Here is a 16053-nt window from a genome sequence, read left to right as displayed (position 1 = left end):
TGGGCAGAACTGAAAAGGTGTGTGTGAGCAAGGAGGCCTGCAAACCTGACTCATTTACACCAGCTCTGTCAGGAGGAATGGGCCGAAATTCACCCTACTTGTTTTGGGAAGCTTGTGGAAGGCTACCCAAAACGTTTGATCCAAGTTAAACAATTTAAGACAAACCAGGAAGAGCGAGACCAAGCGTCTGGGAATCTGTGAACCATAGAGAAGGAGACAATTTATATTGGATGGATTTACCGTGTATGACCTGGACTGTTTGGACTTACCTGTTGACGTTTGGACCTGGACCTACCGAGAACCCGATTCATGTCCCAAACCCTGCTATCCATGATCACGCCTGCGGCCTGGACGGAGAATCCAAGGTACTGTCATGTTCGAAAGAACTCTCATTCTGGGGTGATTTTGGTGACCCGAGCATTCTTCTCTTTAGCCCTATGCATCCAGGTGAGTGCAGCATGGTCACTGATGAGGGTGAAGTGACGTCCTAGCAGGTAGTATTTCAGGCTCTCTAGAGCCCACTTTACTGCCAGCGTTTCTTTCTCAACGACTGAGTAGTTGGTCTACCATGGTTTCAGCTTCCCGTTTAAAAACAGGAAACAGGATGGGGTGTTCTACCTCTTGGGATAGCACGGCTCTCAAGCCGACCTCTGAGGCATCCATCTGAACTACGAACTTGCGCTCAAGTCTGGTACCACCAGCACTGGATTACAGCAGAGAGCCTCCTGTAATGTTCTAAATGCTTTGGTGGCCTTTTCATCCCATATTTGGCATCACCGCCCCACTCACCATCATTTCGGTGAGTGGGGCGGCCACTATGGCATTAACTTGGGATGAACTTCCGATAATAACTGGTCAACCCTAGGAAGGCTCGAACCTGCTTCTTATTTACTGGTTTCGGCCATTCTCTAATTGCCTAGACCTTCTTAAGTTGGGGTTTGATTATCCTTCTTCCCACGGTGTATCCCAGATATTCGGTTTCCTCTAACCTCAAGTAACACTTGGCAGGGTTCGCCGTGAGCCCTGCCTTCCTAAGGGCATCTAACACTGCCTGTACCCGGGGTAAGTGGGATTCCCAATCTGGGCTGTAGATCCCCACGTCATCTAACTATGCTGCGGCGTAAGCTCGGTGCGGTTTTAAGACCTGGTCCATTAGCCATTGAAAGGTGGCTGGGCCAGGTGTAAGCCGAATGGCATGACAGGGTATTGAAACAAAACGTCAGGGGTTGCAAAGGCTGTCTTTTCTTTGGCTCTGGGGGTCAGAGGAATTTGCCAGTAACCTTTGGCTAGGTCCATGGTCGTAATGTACCGAGCTTTACCAATTTTCTCCAATAGTTCATCTACTCGGGGCATGGGGTGGGCATCAAACTTGGAGATTTCATTTACCTTCCAAAAATCGTTACAAAACCGCTTGGAGACCATCACATTTGGGCTAGACCACTCACTATGATTCTACAACCACTCCATGTGCCAAAATTTTTTCAGTCTCTGCTCTAATCGCAGCTTGTCGAGCATCGGGTATCCGATATGGCCTCATGCTCACTTTTCTCCCTGGTCGGGAAACAATATCACGAGCCATAACCTTAATTCGGCCTGGTATCCCTGAAAGCACATCTCTGTTTTTCGGGATCAGGGTCTTTACTTCCTGTGCTTGTGATGGGTACAGAGTAAGTGAAACATGCACTTCGGCTGCCTCCTGAGTGGGTGTGGGGTATGTGACAATTAGTGTTTCTCTCTCTCTCCATGCTTTTAACAGGTTAATGTGATTGATCTGTTCTGGAGGCCGACGACCTGGCTGTCGGATCCGATAATTATCTTCTCCTATTCTCTCCAGCACTTCATATGGTCCTTTCCATGTAGCTTGTAGTTTACACTCTACTGTGGGGACCAGCAATAACACCTGATCTCCCGGTGAAATCCCCTCAGGGTAGCCTGCCGTTTATAAGTGTGCCGCTGGTGCTCTTAGTGCTTGTCTCGTGCTCTCTGGCGATTGGCGTGACTGGCTGTCTTGTCTTGCATTGCTGTGACGTGCTCTATAACACTAGTGTAAGGTGTGGATTGGTGCTCCCAGGTTTCCCGGGCGATGTCTAAGATTCCCCGGGGGTGCATCCCATATACCAGCTCAAAGGGTGAGAACCCCAGTGAGGGGAACCTCTCTAATGGCACACATCAGATACGGCAACATGCAATCCCAGGTTCTCTCATCCTTATCGATTATCTTCCTGAGCATTGACTTCAGAGAATGGTTGATTCTCTCTTCTGAGGATGGTAAACCGATGTCCTCAACTGTTTCACCTGCAACAACTTACAAAGGTCTGCCATTAGGCGGGACAAAAAGGCGGTCCCCTGGTCAGTAAGGATCTCCTTGGAATCCCTACCCTGGTGAACAGGAGCACTAATTCTGTGGCAATATTTTTGGAAGGCATCATCCGAAGGGGAATGGCTTCTGGGTATCGAGTGGCATAATCTAAGATGACCAGAATGTGCCCTCTGGCGGATTTGGTAGTGGGCCCACTATATCCATTGCTATCCTCTCAAATGGCGTTTTGATTATGGGGATTGGCACTAACGGGCTTCTAACAGCTGGTTGGGGAGCTGTTAACTGGAACTCGGGGGACTCTCCACAATGTCGAGCCACCTCATTCTGAAATCATGGCCAGTAAAACCTCCTCACAATCCGGTCTCGGGTTTTATTGATACCAAGGTGTCCCCCCAGAATACTGTTCTCCAGTACCGAGTGGGGATCAACGGTTTCACTACATCAACCCCTATGTTTGAGACTCAGTACACCAACCTGTTTTTCATGAAGTGGGGGAAACTATTAGGCATCATCTTATCATTTATGGGAGTACCATCGACGATCTAGACATCTGCTCTGGCTTGCCGCAGGGTTGGATCCTGGATCTAGGCCGTCCTGAAATTAGTCAGGGACACTGCCAGGTCTGTTTGTTCTAGATAGTCGCCCTCTGGATCCAGATCGACCCTGGCCGCACTAGTACCGGGCTGCTCGCTATTGACAGGGTCTGCCCCTTCTTCCTCATCCTCCCCTACTAGCCCCTGTGAGGTTGGCTCCTGGGAAACCTTCTCTTTTCTTGACTTTGGTTGAGGGCTACATGCAACTTCCTGCTTGGTCAGGGGTGTTTGTCTTCTCAAATATGCCGTTATTTTAGCTTGAGCTCGCAAAGTTAGGACAGCATCTACCCAGTATTACATCATACGGCATCTTCGGGACCACGTCGACCTCAATCCAGCAGCCTGTCCTCAGTTTGTCTGCTCACTAAGGCTGTGGGTTACGGGCGGATTTCCCCATGAATGCACGAAACACTGGCCAACCCATCATCAAAGTTCTCAGGGTAGACCTCGCTGGTCGAGTATGATGGTCTCGACAATCTCGGCGGGTGAACAGGTCTCCGGTTGCAACCATTTCCGTGTCAGGTGAATCAAGTCGAACATTGGTGTTCAGGGGGGTTGTCCAGGTCTGTTGGCCCACTGGTGGAAGCAGTGTGCCCTCGCGGTATCGGTCACTCCCAGTCTAGTCAGAATCTCTTCCTTTATTTTATCGTAATCCTGTGCATATTTCAACTCTTAGGTTGAATTACGCTTTTTGAGCATCCCCTGCCAGGTATGGTGCCAGAAGCCCTGCCCATTCTTATTTCGGCAGCCACTTCTCTCTCTCTGCCGTTCTTTCGAAGGTGGTGGGGTATGCTTCCACATAATCCTGCTTTGTCATTTCTTTAAGAGAAGGCCTAAAAGGGGCTAGCGGCCCAAATTGGGCCTTGGTTACCAGCTGCGGCAGGATAGCCTAGTGGTTAGAGCGTTGGACTAGTAACTGAAAGGTTGCAAGTTCAAATCCCCGAGCTGACAAGGTACAAATCTGTCGTTCTGCCCCTGAACAGGCAGTTAACCCACTGTTCCTAGGCCGTCATTGAAAATAAGAATTTGTTCTTAACTGACTTGCCTGGTAAAATTAAATTAAAAAAAAAAAAAAATCTTAATTCTCTCTTGGGTGTTTCTCTCTTGCTCCTCTGTGAGCAGCTGGTTGGTGAGGTGCTGGACCTGCAACGTGTCCTGATACATTCGCATTGCATCCTGATGAGCTATCCACACAAACAAATCCACACAAAAAACCTGACTTCCCTTTGGAGTACTAACTGAACACTTCCTTTTGTCTACAGTACTTTGTGGTACTTTATTCACATCGACCACACTGTGCCCGCATTCTCCACCACGTGTGACAAACCTCTTCACGGTTAGGAGAGTTTGTCACAAATTAAGCGGTAAGACCGTCACCAAAATCACCCCAGAATGAGAGTTCTTTCGAACACGACAGTACCTGTCTGTTGGATTCTCCACCCAGGCCGCAGGCATGGTCAAGGACAGAAGGGTTCGGGACACAAATCGGGTTCTCGGTAGATCCAGGTCCAAACACCAACAAGTAAGTCCAAACAGTCCAGGTTGTAAATCCAAACGATTCTAATATTGTCTCTTTCTCTATGGTTCACAGATCCCCAGCCCCTTCTTCTCTCTCTCTTCCTGGTTTATCTTGCTTCTGGGGATTGTAGTTTCTGGCCAGGGTGGCGCCATTTTAGTGAGCGGGCAGAGCCCGTTTATTAGTTCTGCCCTCACATATCTGCCATTTATCACTCAGCCCCCTTCTTTGCCACTATATATATATATATATATATTATATTTATTATTATTATTATTATTATTATTATTATATTTTTTTTAAATTTATTTTACCTTTATTTAACCAGGCAAGTCAGTTAAGAACACATTCTTATTTTCAATGACTGCCTGGGAACAGTGGGTTAACTGCCTGTTCACGGGCAGAACGACAGATTTGTACCTTGTCAGCTCAGGGGTTTGAACTCACAACCTTCCGGTTACTAGTCACAACCTCACAACCTTCCGGTTACTAGTCCAACGCTCTAACCACTAGGCTACCCTATATATATATATATATATATACACACACACTCCCACTCTCTACCGGTCAAAAGTTTTGAAACACCTACTCATTCAAGAGATTTTCTTTATTTTTACTATTTTCTACATTGTGGAATAATAATAATAGTGAAGACATCAAAACCATGAATTAACACATATGGAATCATGTAGTAACCAATTAATTTTTTTAACAAATCAGAATATATTTTATATTTGAGATTCTTAAAAGTAGCCACCCTTTGCCTTGATGACAGCTTTGCACACTCTTGGCATTCTCTCAACCAGCTCCATGAGGTAGTCATCTGGAATGCATTACAATTAACAGGTTTGCCTTCTTAAAAGTTAATTTGGGGAATTATTTTCCTTCATAATGCGTTTGAGCCAATCAGTTGTGTTGTGACAAGGTAGGGGTGGTATACAGAAGATGGCCCTATTTGGTAAAAAACCAAGTCCATATTATGGAAATAACAGCTCAAATAAGCAAAGACAAATGACAGATCATCATTACTTTAACCTCTACGGGATCGGTGTCCCGATACCAGGATGGTTGATGCTAACGTATGCTAATGTGACTAGAATGACATAGGTAACAGCAAACTTTCCAGGACATAGATATGTCTTATATTGGCAGAAAACTTTAATTCTTGTTATTCTTACTGCACTGTCCAATTTACAGTAGCTATCACAGTGAAAAAAGACCATGCTATTGTTTGAGGAGAGTGCACAACAACAAACGTTTATCACCGCAACTGGTTTGATGCATTCACCTCTGATGGTAAATAATGTACTTACATTCAGTAATCTTGCTCTGATTTGTCATCCTGAGGGTCCCAGAGATAAAATGTAGCATATTTTTGTCTGATCAAATCCATGTTTATACTCAAATGTGGGAACTGAGTTCTACAACTTGAACCCCTGCTGTCTCTTGAGACCCATGAGGCTGTGCACAATTGGCCCAACATTGTCTGGGTTAGGGGAGGGTTTGGCCGGACCGGATGTCCTTGTCCCATCGCGCTCTAGTGACTCCTGTGGCGGGCCGGGCACATGCATGCTGACACGGTCTCCAGTTGTACGGTGTTTCCTCAAACACATTTGTGCGGCTGGCTTCCGGTTTAGGCAAGCAGTGTGTCAAGAAGCAGTGTGGCTTGGCGGGGTCGTGTTTCAAAGGACGCATGGCTCTCGGCCTTCGCAGCGATGGGACAAAGCTGTAACTACCTATTGGCTATCACGAAATTGGGGAGAAAAAGGGGTATACATTTTTATTTTCAAGTGGAACATGAAAACAAGCGTTTCTCATTGGACAATTTCAGGTAGTCCCTACCTGTTGGTCAGTCTTTCTTCTGTGTGGTGCCTAATGAGCATGAGCAAGTAGTTCCCAAGGGGTCTCAAGTGGCTCTGGTACCCACTAGTGAGTTGCAGCCAGTTCCTCTTGGGGAAAGGCTAAATAAAGCCTGCTTGTGACTGGAAACATGACTGTGCATGTCATGAAAGTAGTCACGGAGAAATCTAAAGGAACTAGGTAGGTCACGATGCAAGAAAGTCAGTCTTGTTTGGCATTTTCTGCATGACCACGTGTGTGATAATCACACGAAACGTTGGATCGCATGGTAAGTAGAAGACAGAATTTAAGAGGGGCACAAGGGTCATTGGGACATGCCCATTGTGAGAGAGAGAGAGGCAGAGAGACTAGAGAGAACATAGTGTTGTGCCAAGTGTAGCTAAGTGCTATCCTGGTCCCAGATCTGCTTGCGTTGTCTAGCCAGTTGGCAGTTGCATCTTAGCTATAGCCTTGTCCCCAACTGGCAAGACAGCACAAACAGATCTGGGACCAGGCTATAATGAAAAACTCACTTCTGTTGCATAATACATTAATCCAAATGCCACCTCTCTGAACAGCGCTAATGTCTTAATCTGTCTTTGTTGTTGTTGACATTTGCTTGTATATCTCATCCCCAGGCATCCTGCCCCCCTTTGTATCCATCCTGCTGTGGGTGGCGTTGGTGGTGTGTACCACCATGCTCTTCATCCTTCCCAAACCAGGGAGTGTCCGTCCCTTCCTGGTCTCTATTATACTGCGCTCCATCTACACACTGGGCCTAGACCCCACCCTGTTGCTACTGGGTGCCGCCAACGTAAGTACAGTAGAGTTACCGAGGGCAATGATATCCTTGATGTTAGAGAGGCGGGCAGTGTACTAGGTTCGAATCCCAGGGCAGATGGGGTAAATCTGGTGGGAGTTAGCCGGCACCCGGAGGTTTGCTAGCATCAATATCCCATGTGCTACCTACTGTCGGTGTGCCCATGAGCAAGACACTTTACGCCATCCTGACTGACACTTCGTTAAGTTCGCTGATCAAGGCAGTGTCACTGATGACACTGTTGCATGATGACGAGGAACACCATGGCCCAGTCCTAAATGACTTTGTAGAGTGGTGTGACGAATCACACTTGGTCCTCAATACCAATAAGACCAAAGAGATGTGCATAGACTTCAGGATGCATACAACACCTACCTCTGCAACATCTATCAGAGGTCAGAACATAGAGATTATAGAGGCATACAAATATCTGGGTGTCCTCTTAGACAATAAGCTTCAGTGGAGTAAATATACTACAGACCTGATCTACAAAAAGAGTCAACAGAGACTGTACTTTCTAAAAAAGCTGGGATCTTTTAATGTTAATTGTACTATACTGTCTCTGTTTTATACATATTTCATTGAGAGTATTTAAACTTTTTATATTGTTTGTTGGTTTGGCAATGCCACTGTCAGCCAGAGAAATATGCTGAGAAGGATTATCACGACAGCAAGCCAGGTACTTGGAGTCAAACAGACAGGCCTGGATGAGATCTTTGTGGTCAAGGCATTCCGCAAGGCTCACAAAATCATTTTAGACTCAAGCCACCCCCTGTACCCGGACTTTGAACTACTACCCTCTGGGCGCAGGTATAGGGCACCCCTCGGCAGGAAAAACAGAACTAGACAATAATTTGTGCTAGGTGTGATATCCCTCCTAAATAGCTTGGGCTAATGTTCCTTTCGACCCAGTAAGGCCAGCAGGCTAATGTTCCTATCCACCCAGTAAGGCCAGCAGGCTAATGTTCCTATCCACCCAGTAAGGCCAGCAGGCTAATGTTCCTATCCACCCAGTAAGGCCAGCAGGCTAATGTTCCTATCTACCCAGTAAGGCCAGCAGGCTAATGTTCCTATCCACCCAGTAAGGCCAGCAGGCTAATGTTCCTATCCACCCAGTAAGGCCAGCAGGCTAATGTTCCTATCCACTCAGTAAGGCCAGCAGGCTAATGTTCCTATCCACTCAGTAAGGCCAGCAGGCTAATGTTCCTATCCACCCAGTAAGTCCAGCAGGCTAATGTTCCTTTCGACCCAGTAAGGCCAGCAGGCTAATGTTCCTATCCACCCAGTAAGGCCAGCAGGCTAATGTTCCTATCCACCCAGTAAGGCCAGCAGGCTAATGTTCCTATCCACTCAGTAAGGCCAGCAGGCTAATGTTCCTATCCACTCAGTAAGGCCAGCAGGCTAATGTTCCTATCCACCCAGTAAGGCCAGCAGGCTAATGTTCCTTTCGACCCAGTAAGGCCAGCAGGCTAATGTTCCTATCCACCCACTAAGGCCAGCAGGCTAATGTTCCTATCCACCCAGTAAGGCCAGCAGGCTAGCCTCTTTTTATTGTTATGTAACTGTTATGAAAGTTGTATTGTCAATTTGTTTTGTTATTTAAATGCTGTGTTAAGAAGCAGTGCGGCTTGGTTGGGTTGTGTATCGGAGGACACATGACTTTCAACCTTCGTCTCTCCCGAGCCCGTACGGGAGTTGTAGCGATGAGACAAGATAGTAGCAACTAACAATTGGATACCATGAAATTGGGGAGAAAAAAGGGGGTAAAATTTTAAAAAGAAAACGAAAGAAAAGAGTGACCTCAAAAAAAAAACAATCTGAATGGTTTGTCCTCGGGGTTTCGCCTGCTACATAAATTCTGTTATACTCACAGACATGATTCATGACAGTTTTAGAAACTTCAAAGGGTTTTCTATCCAAATCGAATAATATTACTAATAATATTACTAATAATACTAATAATATGCATATCTTATCTTCTGGGGATGAGTAGCAGGCAGTTGAATTTGGGCATGCTTTTCATCCAAGATTCCGAATGCTGCCCCCTATCCTAGAGAAGTTAACCCCAACCCGTCTACGGCTGGGATGCTCCCGGTTTTGGCATTGTTAAATCAGGAAATAAGAATTACTGTTGTTAATTAATTCTATTATCGATGTTTTATTATTCCCAAGAGGCAATTTGTTTGCAAAAAGTACAGAACAGTAAAATATGGAGAAGATATTTTTAAGTAAATCTACAGTGTATTAGGATTGAGCGGTATCCAGATTATCATACCTTCATACCGGGATATTCGGTAATGAACACAAGGGTCGTTGTTTTCAAACCCCACTGATACTCTGTAATCCGAAGGTTAGCAATGTTAACAAGTACATTTAATATCCCATTGAGAATGCTAACTAAATGCTAATGAGTGCATTGCGAGCATTTTGTAAAGATTCTACTCGCAGTTTGCGGCACAAAACAAATATTAGCCAGCAAAGGCTCTTGATCCAGGAGGGGATTCTTTGAAGTTACCAAGAGAATGCTTAGCTAGATAGCTAACTAGCTACTAATTAGCAAACCAAATGCACAACTGCACAACATTCAGCACATTTTAGACAGTTAACTTAATAGTTATAAGTCATCTAGCTGGCAAACATGTTGTGAATTCCGTACTGTAATTAGATCACAAGGCTCCGGTCTCTCATGGTTGTGCTTGTAAACTAACACCATTTGACTGGGGACTACCGTAAGCTTCATAATAATGTGAGGTGACATGAAGAATGCATGTCGCTTGGCTTTTTCCAAATACCCCGGTATACGATATACTGCCCAAGCCTACAGTGTACAAATATTTTCTTGTGATTTCAGCATCGTCTTCTATGGAAGCCATTTCTCAGTCCTCTCCTCTCTCATCTCTCCAGCTCCTCAATAAGATTGTGTTCCTGGTGAGCTTTGTGGGCAACCAGGGGACGTTCACACGGGGCTACAAGCCGGTGGTCATGGACATGCCCTTCCTCTACCACGTGGGCTATGTCATCGTCTGTATGCTGGGCCTCTTCGTCCACGAGTTCTTCTACAGCTTCCTGGTTAGTCGAAACAATCTCTCTGTCTGGTCTTCTCTGCAGCACTTCACCATTAAACTTAAAAAAGACCATGTTTGATATTATTACTCATTTTTAAAAATGTTATCCATTCAATTCAATAAAGTGGATTCATTGAACTTCAAAGTACTTGATTATTATTCAGAAAACCTCAAATTGACGTTTGACAATGGTCTTGATTTAAGTCTGGACCCTTCTTGGTGCCATGTGATGACAGCAGCTGGTTGTTGTGTGGTTATGTCGTTTAGCTTTGTGGTTTCCTTGTTCCTCCTTGTACCAGGTTTTTCAGACACAGTTACAGAAAGACACATCCTCTCCTATTTTTGCAATTGCTGCCAATCGGAAGCTATGGGATGTCTGGTTCCTCTACAGCTCTCCTACGGCTGTGTGGCTGTGTCTGTATCTGTCTGACTGTGTGTCTGTGCCCCTCAGCTCTTTGACCTGCTGAACCGCGAGGAGACCCTGCTGAATGTGGTCAAGAGTGTGACGCGTAATGGGCGCTCCATCGTCCTCACGGCTGTACTGGCCCTCATCCTGGTCTACCTCTTCTCCATTGTGGGCTTCCTCTTCCTCAAGGACGACTTCCGCATGGACGTGCAATGTCTGCCAGGTCAGTGCCCTCTCCTCTTCATCACAGAACCCCGTGATCTCTATCCTGGCCTCTTTCCTATTACCCCCCCCTTCATTCAGTACCCACAATCACCCCCCTACTCACTACCTTCGCCTCTATGCTCTACCCTAGGTCTCTGCACTTTTGCCCCTAATTCAGTTAGTACACACTGTTCCTCAGCCCCTATACTACCCTAGGTCTCAAATCAAATGTTATTTGTCACTTGCTTTGTAAACAACAGGTGTAGACAAGGTGTAGACAGGTTTGTAAACAACAGGGTCTTTTCCAACAACGCAGGGTTAAGGATATATATATATATATAATGTATATGTGTGTGTGTGTGTGTGTATATATTAATTATTATTTTTACAATTGAAGTAGTGACACAATGATTAAATACACAGTGGCTGACAATAAGTAAAAAATAACATGGTATACCAGTACCGAGTCTATTTGCAGGGTACGAGGGATTATTGAACTTTTATTTAAGTAGGCAAGTCAGTTAAGAACAAATTCTTATTTACAATGACGGCCTACCGGGGAGCGTTGGGCTAGTAACCGGAAGGTAGCAAGTTCAAATCCCCGAGCTGACAAGGTACAAATCTGTCGTTCTGCCCCTGAACAGGCAGTTAACCCACTGTTCCTAGGCCGTCATTGAAAATAAGAATTTGTTCTTAACTGACTTGCCTAGTTAAATAAAGGTAAAATAAAATAAAAAACTGTCTTGTTCAGGGGCAGAACGACAGATTTTTACCTTGTCAGCTCGGGATTCGATCCAGCAACCTTTTGGTTACTGGCCCAACGCTCTAACCACTAGGCTTTCTGCCGCCCCATATGTGATGAGTGTGAAATTGTGTGTGTCCGAGGGACACAGAATCCAGTGAGTGTGCATAGTCATTGCAAGAGTTAGTGCATAAAAAGGGTCAATACAGGTAGTCCATGTTGATGGTCAGCGTGGTGGATGTGGTGTTGTCAACCCTCACCGCCTAGGGGCGGCCTGTCAGGAAGGCCAGGATCCAGTTTCAGAGGGAGGTGTTCAGTCCCAGGGTCCTGAGATTGGTGATGAGCTTGGAAGGGACTATGGCATTGAATGCTGAGCTGTAGTCAATGAACAGCATTCTTACAGAGGTTTTTCTTTCGTCCAGGTGGGTGAGGGCAGTGTGGAGTGCAATAGAGATTGGTCATCTGGGGATTTGTTGGGCGGTATGCGAATTGGAGTGGGATCAGGGTGTCTGGGATCAGGGTGTTGATGTGAGCTATGACCAGCCTTTCAAAGAATTTCATGGCTATACAGTCGTATGAAAAAGTTTGGGCACCCCTGACAATTTCCATGATTTCCATTTATAAATAATTTGGTGTTTGGATCAGCAATTTAATTTTGATCTATCAAATAACTGATGGACACAGTAATATATCAGTAGTGAAATGAGGTTTATTGGACTAACAGAAAATGTGCAATATGCATCAAAACAAAATTAGACAGGTCCATACATTTTGGCACCCCAATAGAAAAATCACATCAATATTTAGTAGAGCCTCCTTTTGCTAAAATAACAGCCTCTAGAAGCTTCCCAAAGCCTCTAATGAGTGTCTGGATTCTGGATGAAGGTATTTTGGACCATTCCCCCTTACAAAACATCTCCAGTTCAGTTAGGTTTGATGGTTGCCGAGCATGGACAGCCCGCTTCAAATCATCCCACAGATTCTCAATGATATTCAGGTCTGGGGACTGGGATGGCCATTCCAGAACATTGTATGTGTTCCTCTGCATAAATGCCCGGGTAGATTTTGAGCGGTGTTTTGGGTCATTGTCTTGTTGAAATATCCAGCCCCGGCGTAACATCAACTTTGTGACTGATTCTTCAACATTATTCCCAAGAATCTGCTGATATTGAGTGGAATCCATGCAACCCTCAACTTTAACAAGATTCCCAGTACCGGCACTGGCCACACAGCCCCACAGCATGATGGAACCCCCACCAAATTTTACTGTGGGTAGCAAGTGTTTTTCTTGGAACGCTGTGTTCTTTTGCCGCCATGCATAACGTCCCTTGTTATGACCAAATAACTCAATCTTTGTTTCATCAGTCCACAGCACCTTATTCCAAAATGAGGCTGGCTTGTCCAAATGTGCGTTTGCATACCTCAAGCGACTCTGTTTGTGGCGTGGGCAGAAAAGGCTTCTTCCGCATCACTCTCCCATACAGCTTCTCCTTGTGCAAAGTGCGCTGAATTGTTGAACGATGCACAGTGACACCATCTGCAGCAAGATGATGTTGTAGGTCTTTGGAGGTGGTCTGTGGGCTGTTTTTGACCGTTCTCACCATCCTTCATCTGATTTAATTTCATACAACTTAATATTGCTACACTAAAAATCTTTGTCTGGACAATACCCCAGTACTCAGCTTTTATTCGAAAATTAATGGCATGCCACTGTGATCATTTTCTGTGACAACAGAGTCAATTATTATGCAGCCTCAGAGGGGTGCCCAAACTTTTTCATACGACTAGATGTGTGCAACAGTATAGTCATTTGGGCAGGTTACCTTGGCATCTCTGCCCATTTACTCTGTTCCCCAGCAGCACCCCACCCTCCTAAGCCTGTCCTGCTGATCACTGATCTCGTCACTGCTCACTTAGAAGGTCCATGATCTCTGATGATTTGATGTCTGCACTCCTTTCACACTGGACTGAGGCCCCATAGTCTTCCCATTAGGCCTACCCTGCCCCCATCCACACCTAACTGGCCCCCTTCAATACCCACACCTGACTGGCCTCAGTCATTTTCAGGTAAATTCTGTGTCCCACGGTCGTGAGAACCTCCTTATACAGCCAGTATACAACCTGTCCACAAATTAATAAAATACATTCTAATGACATCAGTACAATCCTTTTTGCCCACTGTGTAGTTATCACCCGGTGGTAGTTATCACCCGGTGGTAGTTATCACCCGGTGGTAGTTATCACCCGGTGGTAGTTATCACCCGGTGGTAGTTATCACCCGGTGGTAGTTATCACCCGGTGGTAGTTATCACCCGGTGGTAGTTATCACCCGGTGGTAGTTATCACCCAGTGGTAGTTATCACCTGGCAGTTACAGTATGAGACAGATGGTTCATTTTATCATTAACCTCTGTTCTCTTCAGACACTGCTTATCAATAGTGAAATAGGGCTGGAGAGTAAACAGAATAGATTTTAGTGTTGTCAGTTGGAACTGACAGGAATATAGACTTTGAGTAGTAGGATGGATTTTTTGCTTTGTGTCATAACAGCTATGTGTAATTACTAGTAAACACAATTTTACGAAACATAGTTTACAAGACTATGGATTTAAGATAAACCTCTGTCTCTGTTGACTGACTGTGTGCGTGCACGCTTATACGTTCATGCATCTGTGAGTGGAACATTAATAGCCTGTGTCGTTGCACACTTCCCCATGTGTGTGAGCTTTCCAGAGCGTGAGTGCATGCATACAAGAGTGTGGGTGTGCTTTCGCACAACGCTCGGGCAGTCCAGGAGAGACAATTTACCAGCACATATGCACCTGTTGCATAATCTGGCGTGCTGGCCGTGCAGCGTAGAACAGAGCGGCGCTCTTATATAACCGGCTGGTCTGGGTGTGTGTGTTTATTGTACTGTCTGTCTGTGGGCTGAGCGCACAGCGGGAGCTCCAGGCCTGGACTTTACTTGCCACAGGGTTTCCGTTAGACGGTAATAGCCGGCTTTTGGTTGATTTAAAAAAAATAATAATAATAATAATTATTGGTGCCAGCCAATTGTCTGGGAGAGAGAGAGAAAAAAATCCCTTTGCGAAATAATGCATTTTTATCCTTCATTGATTGAAATACCAGTCGATGTAGCGTGAGAGCTGCTGATACAGCTCAAACAGCTGTTTGTTGCTGCTGGAGTGAAACATGTGCTTTAATAAGACCAGTCATTGCACAACAATTCTAAAGCCAATCGCATTTAAAAAAGACTATGGCCACGATTAAAAAGACATTTTTATTTCTCAACTGGTAATTAAAGCTTGGTTCCCATTTGCCATTCAAGTGTATAGGCAACTAGACTCGCTTCAGCGCGTCACATACCAGTATCCGTTTTGAAGACATATCCTTATTTGTTTGAAACCTGAGCGTTTTACTGCATATTGTGAGGCATGTCTTACCTTGACTAGACTAGGCAAAATCCAACCAAACGTGCAGGCAATTATTTTCTAAAGACTTCTATATGCCATTGAAACCAGTAGCCTTTTTCTCTCATCTTCTATTGGTTTTCAAATCAATTATATTTAATTGTCCAGTAGCCAATGCCACAATCCTAGTCATTAGCAACCCATGCTAGTTGTTGCATATTTAAATTTCCCCTCTTTCTAAATTTCTAACAGATATTTTCATTCGCACGTAGCCTACTGCCTTGTGTGCATTGCTGCGCTTATAATTGGATGTAGCCTAGGCGTACTAGTTGTATGAATTTGGGTTCTATCATCCAACAACTGTCCCAGAGTCAGTTTGGAAAAGGCTATTTCTTTCTTGTACCGAATGACAAGATGACCAATAGAATAGGGCAACTTTTCTACTGTGGAGGATAGTAGATTGACATAGGCTATTGATTTTGCTGTTTGTCTTGTTGGCTGAGGAAAAGTAAATGTGGGCAGTTATTCTAACATAGGCGGCATGTGAGTTTCAAGTTTGGCAAAGCAAATTTTAACCATAAAAATACACCTTTTATAATGGCAGGCATTCCATGCATCCTCACATTTGCGACTTATCTAAGATAGTCTACTATTCCTAATGTGATGAGTAGGTTGGATAGTTGTAGTGGCTCAGGGTAGGCCTAGGCTACACTATCAGATAGCAGGCTTTATCCTTAATTTATTCTCCTTTTTTGCACAGGAAAACATTGGCCTTTTTATAAACACATTTCAAGCAATTCTACTACACTATGTATGACTGGAGACATTAGCAGGAACTTTTTTAATACGACAAATTACAGGGTAGGCTACTCTGCTGACACTGACAAACAGATCAATAAAAACGACGTTGTCTGATCCATATATTACGAAAAGGAGCGACACAAATACAACGTCTATATAACCTGGAGGAGGAAATGATTGTCCAAATACAAACAAAAGTGTCACTGACCCAATGATAAAGACAGTGAATATGCTCAATCACTGGGGATATGGCCGATGTTCTCCGCTGGTGCCAGCCAATAAGAGTACTACTTTTCTCTCAATTCAGTTGAGAATCTTGATAATTAAAAGACAAATTG

General features: G+C 44.8%; 1 protein-coding gene across 3 annotated transcripts in view; it reads left to right on the top strand.

Annotated features, from left to right (window-relative positions):
- Nucleotides 1-16053, top strand: part of LOC112232084 (inositol 1,4,5-trisphosphate receptor type 2) — a 174668-nt gene that overhangs the window by 115942 nt on the left and 42673 nt on the right. For all 3 annotated transcript variants that reach the window (XR_006083609.1, XM_042323248.1, XM_042323247.1), the window contains exons 49-51: nt 6907-7082; nt 9993-10157; nt 10605-10782. Coding sequence is in view for 2 of the 3 variants with exons in the window: in XM_042323248.1 (XP_042179182.1) it covers nt 6907-7082; nt 9993-10157; nt 10605-10782 (519 nt within the window). In the remaining variant the exon portion in view is untranslated. The remainder of the gene's footprint in view (nt 1-6906; nt 7083-9992; nt 10158-10604; nt 10783-16053) is intronic.

This window comes from Oncorhynchus tshawytscha, linkage group LG06 (genome assembly GCF_018296145.1).
Source record: "Oncorhynchus tshawytscha isolate Ot180627B linkage group LG06, Otsh_v2.0, whole genome shotgun sequence".
NCBI classification, from domain to species: domain Eukaryota; kingdom Metazoa; phylum Chordata; class Actinopteri; order Salmoniformes; family Salmonidae; genus Oncorhynchus; species Oncorhynchus tshawytscha.
Note: the sequence above shows the minus strand (reverse complement) of the source record. Positions and strands in the feature narration are given on the sequence as shown.